Source organism: Archocentrus centrarchus, chromosome 20 (genome assembly GCF_007364275.1).
Source record: "Archocentrus centrarchus isolate MPI-CPG fArcCen1 chromosome 20, fArcCen1, whole genome shotgun sequence".
NCBI lineage: Eukaryota > Metazoa > Chordata > Actinopteri > Cichliformes > Cichlidae > Archocentrus > Archocentrus centrarchus.
Genome location: NC_044365.1, coordinates 20,021,582 through 20,034,614, shown reverse-complemented (window position 1 = coordinate 20,034,614; position 13,033 = coordinate 20,021,582). Strand labels below are relative to the sequence as shown.

General features: G+C 40.4%; 1 protein-coding gene across 2 annotated transcripts in view; it reads right to left on the bottom strand.

Moving 5' to 3' along the window:
- The window catches only part of myo3a (myosin IIIA), a 70,870-nt gene that overhangs the window by 9,161 nt on the left and 48,676 nt on the right, over positions 1-13,033 (bottom strand). Inside the window, exons 26-35 of one of the 2 annotated variants that reach the window (XM_030756289.1) lie at positions 12,864-12,938; positions 12,537-12,614; positions 9,997-10,202; positions 9,781-9,892; positions 6,668-6,830; positions 6,496-6,582; positions 6,285-6,408; positions 4,888-6,181; positions 4,651-4,795; positions 983-1,074 (exon numbers count right to left, since the gene is read on the bottom strand). In XM_030756289.1, the coding sequence (XP_030612149.1) occupies positions 983-1,074; positions 4,651-4,795; positions 4,888-6,181; positions 6,285-6,408; positions 6,496-6,582; positions 6,668-6,830; positions 9,781-9,892; positions 9,997-10,202; positions 12,537-12,614; positions 12,864-12,938 (2,376 nt within the window). The remainder of the gene's footprint in view (positions 1-982; positions 1,075-4,650; positions 4,796-4,887; positions 6,182-6,284; positions 6,409-6,495; positions 6,583-6,667; positions 6,831-9,780; positions 9,893-9,996; positions 10,203-12,536; positions 12,615-12,863; positions 12,939-13,033) is intronic. The other variant, XM_030756290.1, reaches the window with a different exon arrangement.

The window sequence follows — 13,033 nt, the reverse complement described above, 5'->3', positions numbered from 1 at the left end:
TTAACTCATAGGAAGGCAACAAAAGCTCAAATAATGACTCATTACAAAAAAAGACATGCAGAAGAGCATCTTTTAAAGCACAATGTGTTGAACCTCAAACAGGTGAGCCTCTATTGTCCAGGCTCACCAAAACTGGACAATAGAAGTTCAGAAAATCCTTTTCTGGTGTGATGAGTCTCGATTTCTCCGATGCTAGGGTTCAGAATTTGTCATAAACAACACAAAAGAATGGATCCATGCTGCCTGGTATTAATGGTTAAGTCTGGTGGTGGTATAATGCGGTTGGGATATTTTCTTGGCACACTTTGGGCCTCTTATTACCAAATATTATTCTTGCAGCTCCACAGCCTACCTGCTGACTATCATTGCTGACCACATCCATCCATCCATCCATCCATCCCTCCATGCAGCATTTTTATCATTGTTTCAATAAAGCAATATTACATATTAATTACAATTTCACTAAATTCCTCTCTCTGCTTTAAAACTACTTTACAAAAACACAGCACAGTTATTGATTTCATAAAAGTCTGCTGCTTTGTTTTGTATGTTTAATGTCTGAATGTCTAAACTGATCACTGACCTAATCATTGATTAGACGGACTATATGTATGGTATTTACTAGGTTACAAAACAGAGCACAGTGAACAGCAATCAGGTGCTAGTGTGAACTGAAATGATAGAAGAGCATTAATAATAATGACTGAATAAAAAGGGGCTGCTTTTAGTACAAAAGGCAAACTTCTGAAGAAAATTACTGCATTGACAAAAATACTTTTCCAGACAACTTTATAATAGCCTGATATTTCTCGCCTTGGGAACATACAGTAGGTGGTACAGAGCTCTACTACAAGGGAAAATGTGTCAATCAATAGTGCATTATTAAAGGCAGATGCTGGAAAGGCAGTTACAGGTGCAACTGATGGCAACGCTTTGTTGTAGAAAGTATCTGAAATCGTTCACCATCTTTTCTGAGACTCACATGAATCAGGTTGTAATAGGTGGAATCCTCCGGTGTATTCAGGGTCTTTGGCTGCTGGTTCCTGCGGGGGGTTCTTGACAATCTTTTGTCTGCTGAAAAGTAACACAGACAGTTTAAAGCATCCGGCTGTGGTTTTGCTGTTTTTAACAGGTCAAATGAGGTTGACAAAAACATATTGCTTTCTCTGGATATACTCTCAAAAGAACTTCAATGCACGATCAGTCTGTAGCTCTTTTTTTTAAATGTTTCAATTTTTATTTATTGGCATGCCCACCACCCCACCCCTGAAGCCTCTTATTTCACAAAAGTACTATTAGTAGTTGTGTTTTTGAGCATTTTCTACCTCTCTTAAAGAGCAAATATTGCTGATAAGATGGTGGGACTGAGACAAAAGGAAATATGGTGACTGCCCAGAAACAGCTGCCTTCAAATCAAGTGTTTTAATTTGTATTTCTGGTGTACTCATGTTGTCTTTGCATATTATATACATTTTTGTTTGTGAGAGACATTACAGAGAAGTTGTGAAATGGTAAGGAATCTATCCAGTTTCAATTTTCCAACATAGATTACTTGAAACAACCTCTGACACAAAGTGTTCGATAACTTTGTAATGATCCATGTTTGATTCCCACTACGAACACAAAGTGACCGGATGGGCAGCTTTCATGCCTGACATCTCCCACCTTGCAGTGACTGTACTGCAATCTGTCGTGCTTGTCATACACAATGTGCTGTAACAACATCCGTCATCTATGTTATTGCAATTATAAATATATTACAGTGGCCTTTGTTTGATGCTTGTTATTAATCGCTGTTGACATCCGGGGAAAAAGCAATCTATCACGCACAGAAGCTCTCAGGTAAGAAAGTGAAAAGTTTGTAACATTATTGAACAACTCCATCCAAAGGTCATTCTGAACTGCAAACAAATGAAGCCAATTTTACACACTGACTTATTACTGCTTGCCATAATTGTTGGAAATGCTAACTCACAAAACACGATTAACATCTAATGACCTTTCCCATGAAGAGCAATGTGTCTGGCATTCCTCTGCTTTCACTGTGTGTGTTGCAAATGATTCTGATTTATTTTATTATGTAGAGGAAATTCATGAGGACAGATTAGTACCGTTGATCGAGAAATGACTTTGTGGAGCTGAAAAAGATCATTTCATAGCAGTTGCACTAGCCCCTGGAAATAACACTGATAATTCATTCTGCTTTACCTCAGGCAAAGCTCTGCGCTGGAGAAGAGGCTGTAAAGGGCAAACATGCCTGGATTAAAGGAAGACTGTTATCTGTGTAGTACACTGTGAGATCACTCTTTTGTCTGTAAATATATACACTGCAGCAGGTTTACTTAGCCTAGCATAAAGACTGGGAACAGCAACGGCTATTCAAGCTCTTTGCAAAGGCAAACAAAAATTGAGTTAGAGCCCTTTTAAAGCTCGCTAATTAACATACTCTCTGTTCGAATGCTTGCTAATGCAAATATCTAGAAACAACACAGTGCATTTAGGCAAACAGACATGGTCAAGATGACCTGCTGACGTTTAAACTGAGCATCAGAATGGGGAAGAAATGTGATTTAAGTGACACTGAATATGGTATGGTTGATGGTGCCAGATGGGCTGGTGTGAATATTTCAGGAACTGCTGATCTACAACCATCTCTAAGGTTTACAGAGAAAGGCCTGAAAAAGAGAAAACAGTAAGCGATAGTGGGTGAAAATGCCTTGTTGATGCCAGAGGTCAGAGGAGAATGATCAGACTAATTGAATTACTAAGTTGAATTACTAATTGGAAATCATCAGTAATTCAACTAACCACCCATAACAGCAAAGGTATGCAGAAAAGCACATGGAACTTAGAAGCAGATGGGCTACAGCAGCAGAAGACCATGCCGGGTTCCACTCCTGCCAGCTTAGAACAAGAAACAATTAGCAGGCTCACCAAAATTGGACAACATGATTTGAAATGAAGTGTGAGTGGTAGGGTCAGAATTTGGTGTAAACAGCATGAAAACATGAATCCATCTTGCCTTGTATCAACAGTTCAGGCTGCTGCTGGTGGTGTAATAGTTTGGGGAATATTTTCTTGGCATACTTTAGGAACCTTGGTACCGGTTGAGGATTGCTTAAACTCCACAGCCTACCCGAGTATTGTTGCTGACAATGTCCGTGCCTCTTTATGACCACAGTTGACCTGGTCGGGGTGGGATGGTTGGGGGTTCTTATGATGCACAGAGCATTTCATTTTTCACTCACCTCTTTTAACTCTCTATGTGTTTTCTACACCACTCTGCATTTAATCATTAGTTATTATTAATCTCTGGCGCTCTTCCACAGCTTGCCTTTTGTCCTGTCTCCCTCTCCTCATCCCCCAGCTGGTTGAGGGAGATGACTGCCCTTCCTTTGTTTAGTCTGCTGCCTTTATGACTTCTTCAATACTTTCATATAACACTTTAGGGGACTAGTCAAACAATGATTAACAAATTAATTAAAATAGGGGTATTTCTGGAGCAAGCTAAAGTTAAATGCTATCATCTTGCTTCTTCAAGGTATGGATAACAGTGTTACAGCTGCCTTTATTGTCATTATACAGAATGTACAATGAGATTGGAGGGCCACTCCTGTTCAGTACCATGCTTATAATAAGACTCAACAAGACTCTAAAGTTCAATAAAAAAGTAAATGGACTGGGTTCTTATATAGCTTTATACAACATGCCTCATTCATTCATTCATACAAGCACTTTTTTCTACAACTAAGTGCTCTCTATCTAACATTCACACTCCAATGAACATACTGGAGAGCAACTTGGGGTTCAAAACAATACCCTTTGGCATGCAGGCTGGAACAGCCGGGTATCAAACCACCAACCTTCCAATTAGCAGGTGACCTGCTCTACCTCCTACAGCCACCCCAAAGCAGAAACATTATTATGGCGACCAAATATGATCCGTCACTACATAAATATTAGCTGATTTACTTGAGACACCCGAATCTACGATGATAGCTGACAGCTCGATTTTGCAAAGTGAACTTTTCAATTTGCTGCCCTTCTCCATTTGCCACCCCAAAAGCAATTACAGCTATCGCCCGTGCAAATCAAATTTTATCTTTGATGACACATCAGGAAGAGAAATGCTTCCTATTGACTTTCTCAGCTTTCCTGATCTAATGAAGCTGCATGACAGAGAAAGAGGGCACTGTCCATCGATAATATCGCTCTCTACCACAAGAAATAAAAATCAGCAATAAAGTCTGAACCTCTTTGTTGTTGTTCTTTCTTTTTTTTTTTTTTCTGGAATCCCCTTTGAGATATTAAACAGTGAATGATCACCTACTCGTGGCCCAAATTCTGGGTGTTTTCAGTCAAAGCTTGAATAGAACTAATAGCTCAATTGCCCTCTGACATCTTTCGGTCAATGTGTCTGAGCTCAGTTTGTCACCATGTCCATTATCTTAGGTTTAGCAGACTGAAAAAGACTACTAAAACCTGCCTAGACTGTGAGAATGGACAGACTGTCTTTCTTAATTATCTGAAGGTCCACAGCTTCAAAAGCTGAACCAAAACTTCAAATTAAGTTTGGGTCAATCCATGACAGTATTATGAATTGTTTTTATTGCTTTATAATCTGTTTTGAGCCTGCCTCACTTATCTTACTTGATTGGTGATGCTGGGGAGCGAAGCCATTGATTGCTTTTCCTCTCACAAACATGCCATTGTTCTCGGGGTTTGATTGATGGGCCTGGATGATCTCATTCAGCTTCTGCTGCAGAGTCAAAAATTCCTGAGACGTCTTTGCGATCTGTCGAACAGATAAGAAGGAAAAACAATATATGGCTGGAAAGAAAATGACAAGATAGTGAGTTTTCAACAAAATCTGTTTGAGGCTGTAACCTGTCTAGAGAAGCTCTCCAGCCTTCTGGACTCTTTCTGTGCTGTTTGCTTGTTGGCCTTCAGGTTCTTCCTGTCCTTGTAGCCTCTGAAGTTACTCTGGATCTTCACTGCGGCCTGTTCTTCCTCCAGTCTTTGTTTTTCAATGTCTGTCTCATCTTTACGTTCAATCAACACATCAGTAATGTCGAGAGCCTCCTCCTGCTCTTCTTCTTTAGGTTCCTCCTCTGCATCATTGGCACTCACACATTCTTCTTCAACTTTCAACTGTGCTTCCCTCTCAGCTTTCAGTCTCTTTCGGTCCCGATGGCCTCTGAAGTTACTCTGGATGACAGTAGCTGCTTTTTTTTCATCCAACCCTTCTTGATTCTCACTAGAAATGTTCTCCTGGGGTTCTGGCACAGACTCTTCTCTTTCTATTGCTTCTTCATTTGGAGGCTCTGGTGGAACCTCTTCTTCCTTCTGCCTTTTCTTGGGGAGCTTTCCTTCCTCCTCGAGTCGTTTGCGCTCCATGTGGCCTCTGAAGTTGCTCTGAAGCACCACAGCCGCTTTGGTCTCGTTTGCATCGTCTGACTTGACGTCACTTGCGTCATCCTGAGCTTCTGTTGATTCTTCTTTTTCTGCCTCTTCACTACCTGGTTCCTTTTCCAGCCCTTCATCCCCTACAGGACTTTTTGCTTTCTGTTTCTTAGCTGGGATCTTGCCTTCTTCCTCCAACCTCTTCCGCTCTTTGTAGCCCCTGAAGTTACTCTGGAGAACAGTGGCTGCCTTGGTTTCCTCTTCTGAATTGGCAGCTTCATCACCTTCAGTTTTTTCCTGTCCACTGTCATCCTCTGCCTTTTCCTCCTCCTGCTCTTCCTTTTTAGGCTCAGCATTTAGGCTCAATGCTTCCTCTGCCACTTCTGTGTGCTCATCTTCTGGCACCTGGGTATTATCGCTGTCATCATTCTCCTCCGCTTCATAAGTACTTTCTTCCTCTTCCTCATTCTCCTCTTGTTTATCAGCAGCCTTTTCACTTTCTCCTTCTTCTTTGCTGGCTGACTCTTGGGCATCTTTTTCCTCTTCCACAGTTGCATTTGGCAGCTCCAGCTCTGCCCCAGCCATTGTCTTTTTTCTCTCCTTAAACTTTTTCCTCTCTTTGTAACCTCTATAGTTGCTTTGAAGAACCACAGCAGCTTTAGTTTCCTCCTCCTCATTCTTTGCATCATTTTCTGGAGTGGAGGCACTTTCTTCTGGTTCTATCTGTTCCTCATTTTCTTTTGAAGCCTTCTCAGCTTTCTCTTTCTCTCTAGCTTCCCTGGAAGCAAAATGGGTACATTTATGTAAAAAAAAAAAAAAAAAGAAAGTAAGAAAAAAAGACATTTTACTGCTGTTTTGTGTGTAATTTCCACCTCTCTTACATCTTTCTTTTGAAGCTCTTCCTTTCTTTGTGCCCTCTGTAGCGAGCCTGTATCTTAGTTGCTGCTTTATTCTTCTCATCTACCAGCTCCTTGTATTTCTTTTTTGCAAGATAGCCTCTGCAAACTGAAGAAAAAGAAGATGAATAAAGGTAAACCAGTGTAATACCCACCACTTTTAGATTGTGTAACTAATTTAATATCAGACTCCTACCAGCCTGAAACTGGATGATAAAGGCCTCCAACTTTGCTTTGCTTTTCTCATCAGCCACCCTCTTCCGAGCTTGATGACCTCTGTAAGCTGGAGAAGAAAAAAATTCATTTCAATGGCTCCTCTGTAACTTGTTCATATTCTGGTACACAACCAGAGTGCACAGTTTACAAACCTGACTGCAGCACCAGAGCACTCTGTTCTCGCTCTTTTAATATCCGCTGGTACCGCTTGGCTCCCAGCCAGCCTCGAACACAAGCCTGGAGCAGGATGATTCGTTGTGTGGCCTGCTGTACCATCAGATTCAGATGTTCGACATGGTAGTACTTCAGGAACACCTGAACCAAGATAAATAAAAACAGTTAATCATACAAAGCAAGCTTAACATTGAGAGTTTAGCTTTAACTGCAGAGTTATGCAAGCAGTGCTGGATTCACTTTGCACATACTAACACCGCATGGACAAACTTTTCCGTGAAATTACTGATAACGGGCAGCACGGCGGTGTAGAAGTTAGTACTGCCTCACAGCAATAGACTTCTGGGTTCAAACATTTATAGAGGTTTTCTATGTGGAGTTTGCATGTGCTTATAAATAATGTACTATATGAATGTGTATGTGGCTCATTGTGTAAAGAGTTTTGAGTTGTCAGTAAGACTAGAAAAGTGATATATATATATATATATATATATATATATATATATATATATATATATATATATATATATATGCCAAAAAGATCAGTACACAAGAAAGTAGCCTTCACTAATTTCGCTTCAGTTTGCAATAATTCTGAGTCATCCCCAACTCTAACCGTAACTGTAACCCTAGGCAATCAGAATCTGTAATCACTGTTTTTATTAAATTGTTCTCAAGTCTTGGTAAGAAAGTAAATGATCATTCCAATTGACATGCTTCAAAAACAATTTCCTTTTTTTTTTTTTTTTTCCCCTGTATTTCTCTAAAATGCAGGATTAGTGTTATCGCATATGATGACTTGGACCTCAGAGGGTTGAAGTGTTGGTAACATTTTTAAGGGTCTCCATGTTCCTTTTGGCTGAAAGTTCAAACCCCATTAAATCCAAAGTTTCCAGTAAATCACTGGGATGAACAGGTTCCAGTGCAGGCTGTTTATTAGACATCTTAGTTACACAAAACACAGACAAAGACCAAAACACAGACAATAACATAGTTGAGACTGAGAAATACACACACACACACACACACACACACACACAGAAAGAGAAAGATGCAGGAACAAAAAGAGTAGAAAGAGAGGAAAGGACCGTAAGTGAGTGAAGTTAAAAAGTAAGAAGGGAGAAGTAAAGTACAAAAGAGTGGAAGAAAGTAATGAGTGAAAAAAGTGAGTAAAATGGGGTGAAAGAAGAAGTAGGAGTCCAGAGTTAAACAGAGTACAAGAAAGCAAAAAGCCCTCCTGGGAGTGAGTGCCTTGGAGCCGCTGCAAAGGGGAGAGAGAAAGAGCAAAAAAGTGCGCTCCCTCCCAACTTTGCCACTGCCTTTTATTCCCCAAACTCACACCTCCTCCTGCTGTTATCAGGACCAGTGGGCATAGAAGGATGCTCCCAATCCACTATGAACTGTACTAGCTTGATCCTCATGCAATGGCTCCATGACTGTTCTCCGGACTGTCAAAACAAACAACTTTCTCACGTGAAAACACCTCCCACCGGAGCACTACCCCGCCCTTCTATCCATATTTTCACTTACTTGAAACACTTTTAGGGCGGTCTTATCTCAATACACAAATTTACTCCCTTACATTATTACAGTAGCTCAGGTGGGACTTCAACTCCCCCCTTTCGGGACACACACTACTTGACCTTCACACTGGCAATACTGTGTGAGCCTCTAAATATGAATGAGTGCAGTACTACTAGTGGAAAAAACCCAAGGCCCTGGGCTGGGCAGGCCTCAGTCCTTTCCACTCACCTAAAGCATGAAGTTCCAGTGTGTGAGTGACAATATAGGTGACAAATAATATATAATGTGACCATTAATTCTGATTAATATAGGTACTAATAAATGATATAGTAAAATACCAATATCAGAGTGATAAAAATATCCAACAGAAGCCTAGTATATAATATTTTCTTTTCAAAGAAAGTTTTCTGAGTAGGAGCATTTCCTGCGCAAAACTAAACACAAAGCATAAGTAACACAGGACTGTCAAAAAATAAAACAGGAAGCCCACGTAAACTTAACACAGGGAACACCGGGACATCAAACTAAACACAATACATGAGACAAGGAATGAAGACATGCGAACCAAAACATACACAGGAACAGTGACAGAACAGGAGGACATGGGAAGCAAAACATAACCCAGACTTGACACAGGAGGGATAAGACAAACACCTGAACACAGACCATGGGAAAGACAACATGAGGGAAACAGGAACTAACCACAAATAACTAAACAGAAAACTATGATAAACTAAAATCCTAATTCATACTCAAACAACCACAATTCAATGAAATATAAGGCACGCTGAGCAAACAGCCCAGGACCATGACAATGACCTATACTTTCAATGAAAATTGAATCTATTGGTGAAATGCCACTAGCAAAAGGCCTTTGACTTGTGTAATTTCATTGATTTGTGTAAGACTTGTATTCCCAAATGAGTTTTTTTTAGACAACATGCCATGAAAATAAGGACAGTTTATGTGAAAAGAAAAAACCTTTAAATCTATAATATCCTTTTCATCCGGTTTCCCACAACAGGATTGTGCAGTGTCTGCATTTTTATGTTGTGGAACTTTACAAAAAAAAATCTCAGAAAACTGGTCACATTCAAGCTGTGAAGTGTTACTGAATGAGAACAGTCTTGATTTGAATGCATTCGTGACCATAATGTATAAAAATAACTGGACGACACAGGCAAGACATGATCTCATGAATTTTTGTTTGAGGTTAGTAACCTTTGAAAGTGAGAAAGTTTTAAATTGGCCTCTGGCAAAGGAGATTAATGTCAATATTCAGCTCAGGCTACATCCACACGTACACAAGTGTGTTTTTTTTAAAACCATCCCATTGAAATAAATATGCTACATTTGGATGTTTGTTTTGTGTCTGTATCATGTATGTTTGAGGCTCCTGATGGATCACCAAGGGAACAACAAGAAAATAGAGCTTTGAAACACACATATATATATATATATATATTTTTTTTTAATTTTTGTGCATAAACACAATTAAAATGCAACTTTTTTAGTTATTTGAAAGTTTTCTCAGTAAGTTCAGTTCAAATGAAATCTCTCTCCTCACCTTTGTCTTCCCCATTGCCCAGTTTTCCAGCTTGGCCTTTTCCAGTATTGCAGCACATGTTTCTGGAGTCACAGTGGGCTCCTCATTAGCGTGGAAAGCTAATATGTAGTACCTGTAGCAATCAGTGTAATTAGCTGAACACTTATATCAAGGGTCTATGTACTGACTTTGTAATCACTTAATAAGCTATTGTCCTCTCTGCATTTTACCACTGACCTCTTTATGAAGTTAGCAAACAGGATGCGGTGAGAGTAACCCTGCCGTCTGATCTTGGCGGTCTCCAGAACACCGGTATAACGCAGCTGGACCAGAACCTTCTCACGGTCAAACTTGTTAGCATGGCGATCATTGTTGGGTTTGATGCAGCGCACAAAGTGAGGCTGCCCTGCCACCATCTTGGACAGAAGGTCCATTAGAGAGTACTAGAAGGAATGGAAAAAGTGATTATGGGTTTAAAGTAGCGACCAGGGTTACAAGAATGTGAAAACCAGTCTACCATACATCTATAGTATCGCAGGTTATAATGTCACAAGAGATAGACAAGGCACTCAAGGAATACTTTAAAACTGTTCTTTTCCAGACCTGGCTTTTAAGTATAGTCCATAAATGTTCAATAGTGTTGAGGTTGGGGAATTGGGAGGGCCATTCCAGATGCTTTATATTAACCTGCTTTATCCATTTCAAACTGTCATTTTAACTGTCTAGCTGTTGACTTTGGAAGTAGTCCTTCTTCTTCATTATTCCACTTTGTGGAAGGTACCAGTACTACTGGCAGCAAAACAGCCCCAGATCGTGATGCTACCACCACGCTTGACAGTTGACACAGTTTTCTTAGGTTTGAAAGCCTCACTTTTACTCCTCCAAACACACCTCTTGTCATAGTGGCCAACTAGTTAAACCTTTGTCTCCTCTGACTGTAAAATCTTTCTTCAGAAGGCACTTGGCTTGCAAATTTCAGTCGATTTTGAATTTTGGAGCAGTGGTTTCTTTCTAGGTCTGCACCCTCTCAGTCCATGGCAATGTAAAACTGGTTTAACTGTGGAGATGAGTGATGCTGGTCTTCCAGCAGTGTCCAGTTTATGGCAGACTCAAGCCTTGGTGGTTCCTGGATTTTTCCTGAACATCCTAACCAATTTCCTCTCATCTGAGGTTGACAGTTTAGGTACTCTTACAGACCTTGGCAAAGTGGTGACACATCTGAATAACTTGTGCTTACATACAATTGTTTGAACTGATGATCTTGGAAGCTACAGTTGTTCATAAATGGCTCCAAGAGACTTTCCCAGCTTGTCTAAATCTACAGTTCTCCTTCTTAGATCTTGAATCACTGAGTTCCTTGGACTTTCCCATTGTGCTGTGTGCAGTCCAACAAATCCTTTTATGCTGGCAAAAACTACCAGTTGTAGTCAATCATTATTACTAACAAGAAGTTGGCAGGTCTTGGCCTTATCAAGTTAAAAGACACTGTAGAACCTTCAGCACCACTTATTGAACAATTCAAGTGAGTGGATGTCTATATTTGAACCTGCATGTGCAGTGTACTTTTGGCATGCATGTAAACTAAGGAATTAGAGAAAATCCAAATTAAATTCAGAATTTTGCCCCCAGTTCTTGTTTTTTAAAGTCAGTAAAGATGTATGCTGTACAGTCATTCCACCCTGGAAAACAGTTCAAAGAAATTATTAAAAGCCCAAATTTACCATGACATTCATGCCCATGAGGAGTGTACTGTATGCAGGGGTGAAAGTAGTTCTAAATTCTTGCCGGTACTATGACAAAAACTGTGTGTGTGTGTGTGTGTGTGTGTGTGTGTGTTAAGTTGTTAAGGAACTGAGATGTTTGCACACACTGTACACTTATGTACAGTAACCATCTCCATGCTTTCTGAACGGACCACCTCCATGCATTCTGGTGCTGTCCACCAATACAAAACTTCTGGAAAGAAATAATCTTTCTCAAACCTCAATCCCCTTGCTAACCACTGTGTTTTGGAGGTAAATGGGCTCTTGTGCAGCATAAACGAATTCTCCGGTCATAAGCAGTGTTTTTCGAGCAGTGCTGTGTTGTTGAAATTGAGCAGAATAACATGAAACACAATTAGTTAATCTCACTTTGCTTTTAATTGGGATATTTTGCAACGAGCAGACAGACATCAAACGTAGCGGTGAAGGTTTTTTTTTTTTTTGCGGCTTTTGTTGGCAGTGGAGAGAGACAGGAAATGGGGGAAAGACACGCAGGCAAACTGGCGACAGGCCGGGACGCGAACCCGCGCTGCCCGCACCGCAACGTGGCATATGTGCGTGGCCGCCGGCTTCACCACTAAGCCACCCAGGTGCCAGGTGAACGTTTTAAAAGCTTGCCATTGACGAAAGCCTCGAGCTCCGAGGGGCGAGAAGCTAGAAAATTGAGGCTCCAGCATAGCACAAACAGTTCAGAAACAACTTGAAATGAGAAAAAAAAGCTATTTATTAACTGATTAAGTTGTGTTTTAGACTGCTTATTGCTAGCGGATCTATTCTGACCCAAAGTACAGCCGTGATTGGTTCTGAATGACGGCTTTACAGCAGACAGCCGCTCCCCCTCTTCCAGGTACTGCGTACTGGCGCAGACTCTTTTAGTGGTATGCAGTACCGGACCATGCTTACTTTCACCCCTGACTGTATGTAAACCTCTGACCACAGCTGTGTTTACTTGCTAATTTGTGTCTCTCTCTAATCCCACCTGCCCCCCCCCCCAAAAAAGGGTTAAAATCTTACTCTGAAGTACGAGGCCACTGTCTGTGTTCTCATATTGGTGGTTTCTCTTGGGTGGTAAGGCGTGTCAGATTCACCAGGCTGAAAACAGAACATGAAACATATCAAAACACCAATAACACCTACTATACTGTGTAATAATGCTAGTCTATATTTTTTTGTACAAGTTTATGGAATAACAGGAAAAGTGTAGATTATCGTATAGACATCCAACTAAAGTCAATATAAGGTAGAACAATTTCTACCAAATAAGACATGTATGCGGTTTATTTTTAAAATCATAATGGAGGTCAAAACATTTGACTGTGTTTTTGAAAAACCACCAATCACCGTTTTCATTTGTACTGAGACACCAAGATGCACATCGAGCAAGAATTTTTTTTCAGGCTTTAATTCCAGAGACGGCTGCAAAAGAGACGCAAAAAATGGATAAACAAGTCATGCCAAATCAAGAATATGGTCTGCTTAAATGCGCTCAGTTAAAAATCAGTCACATTTCA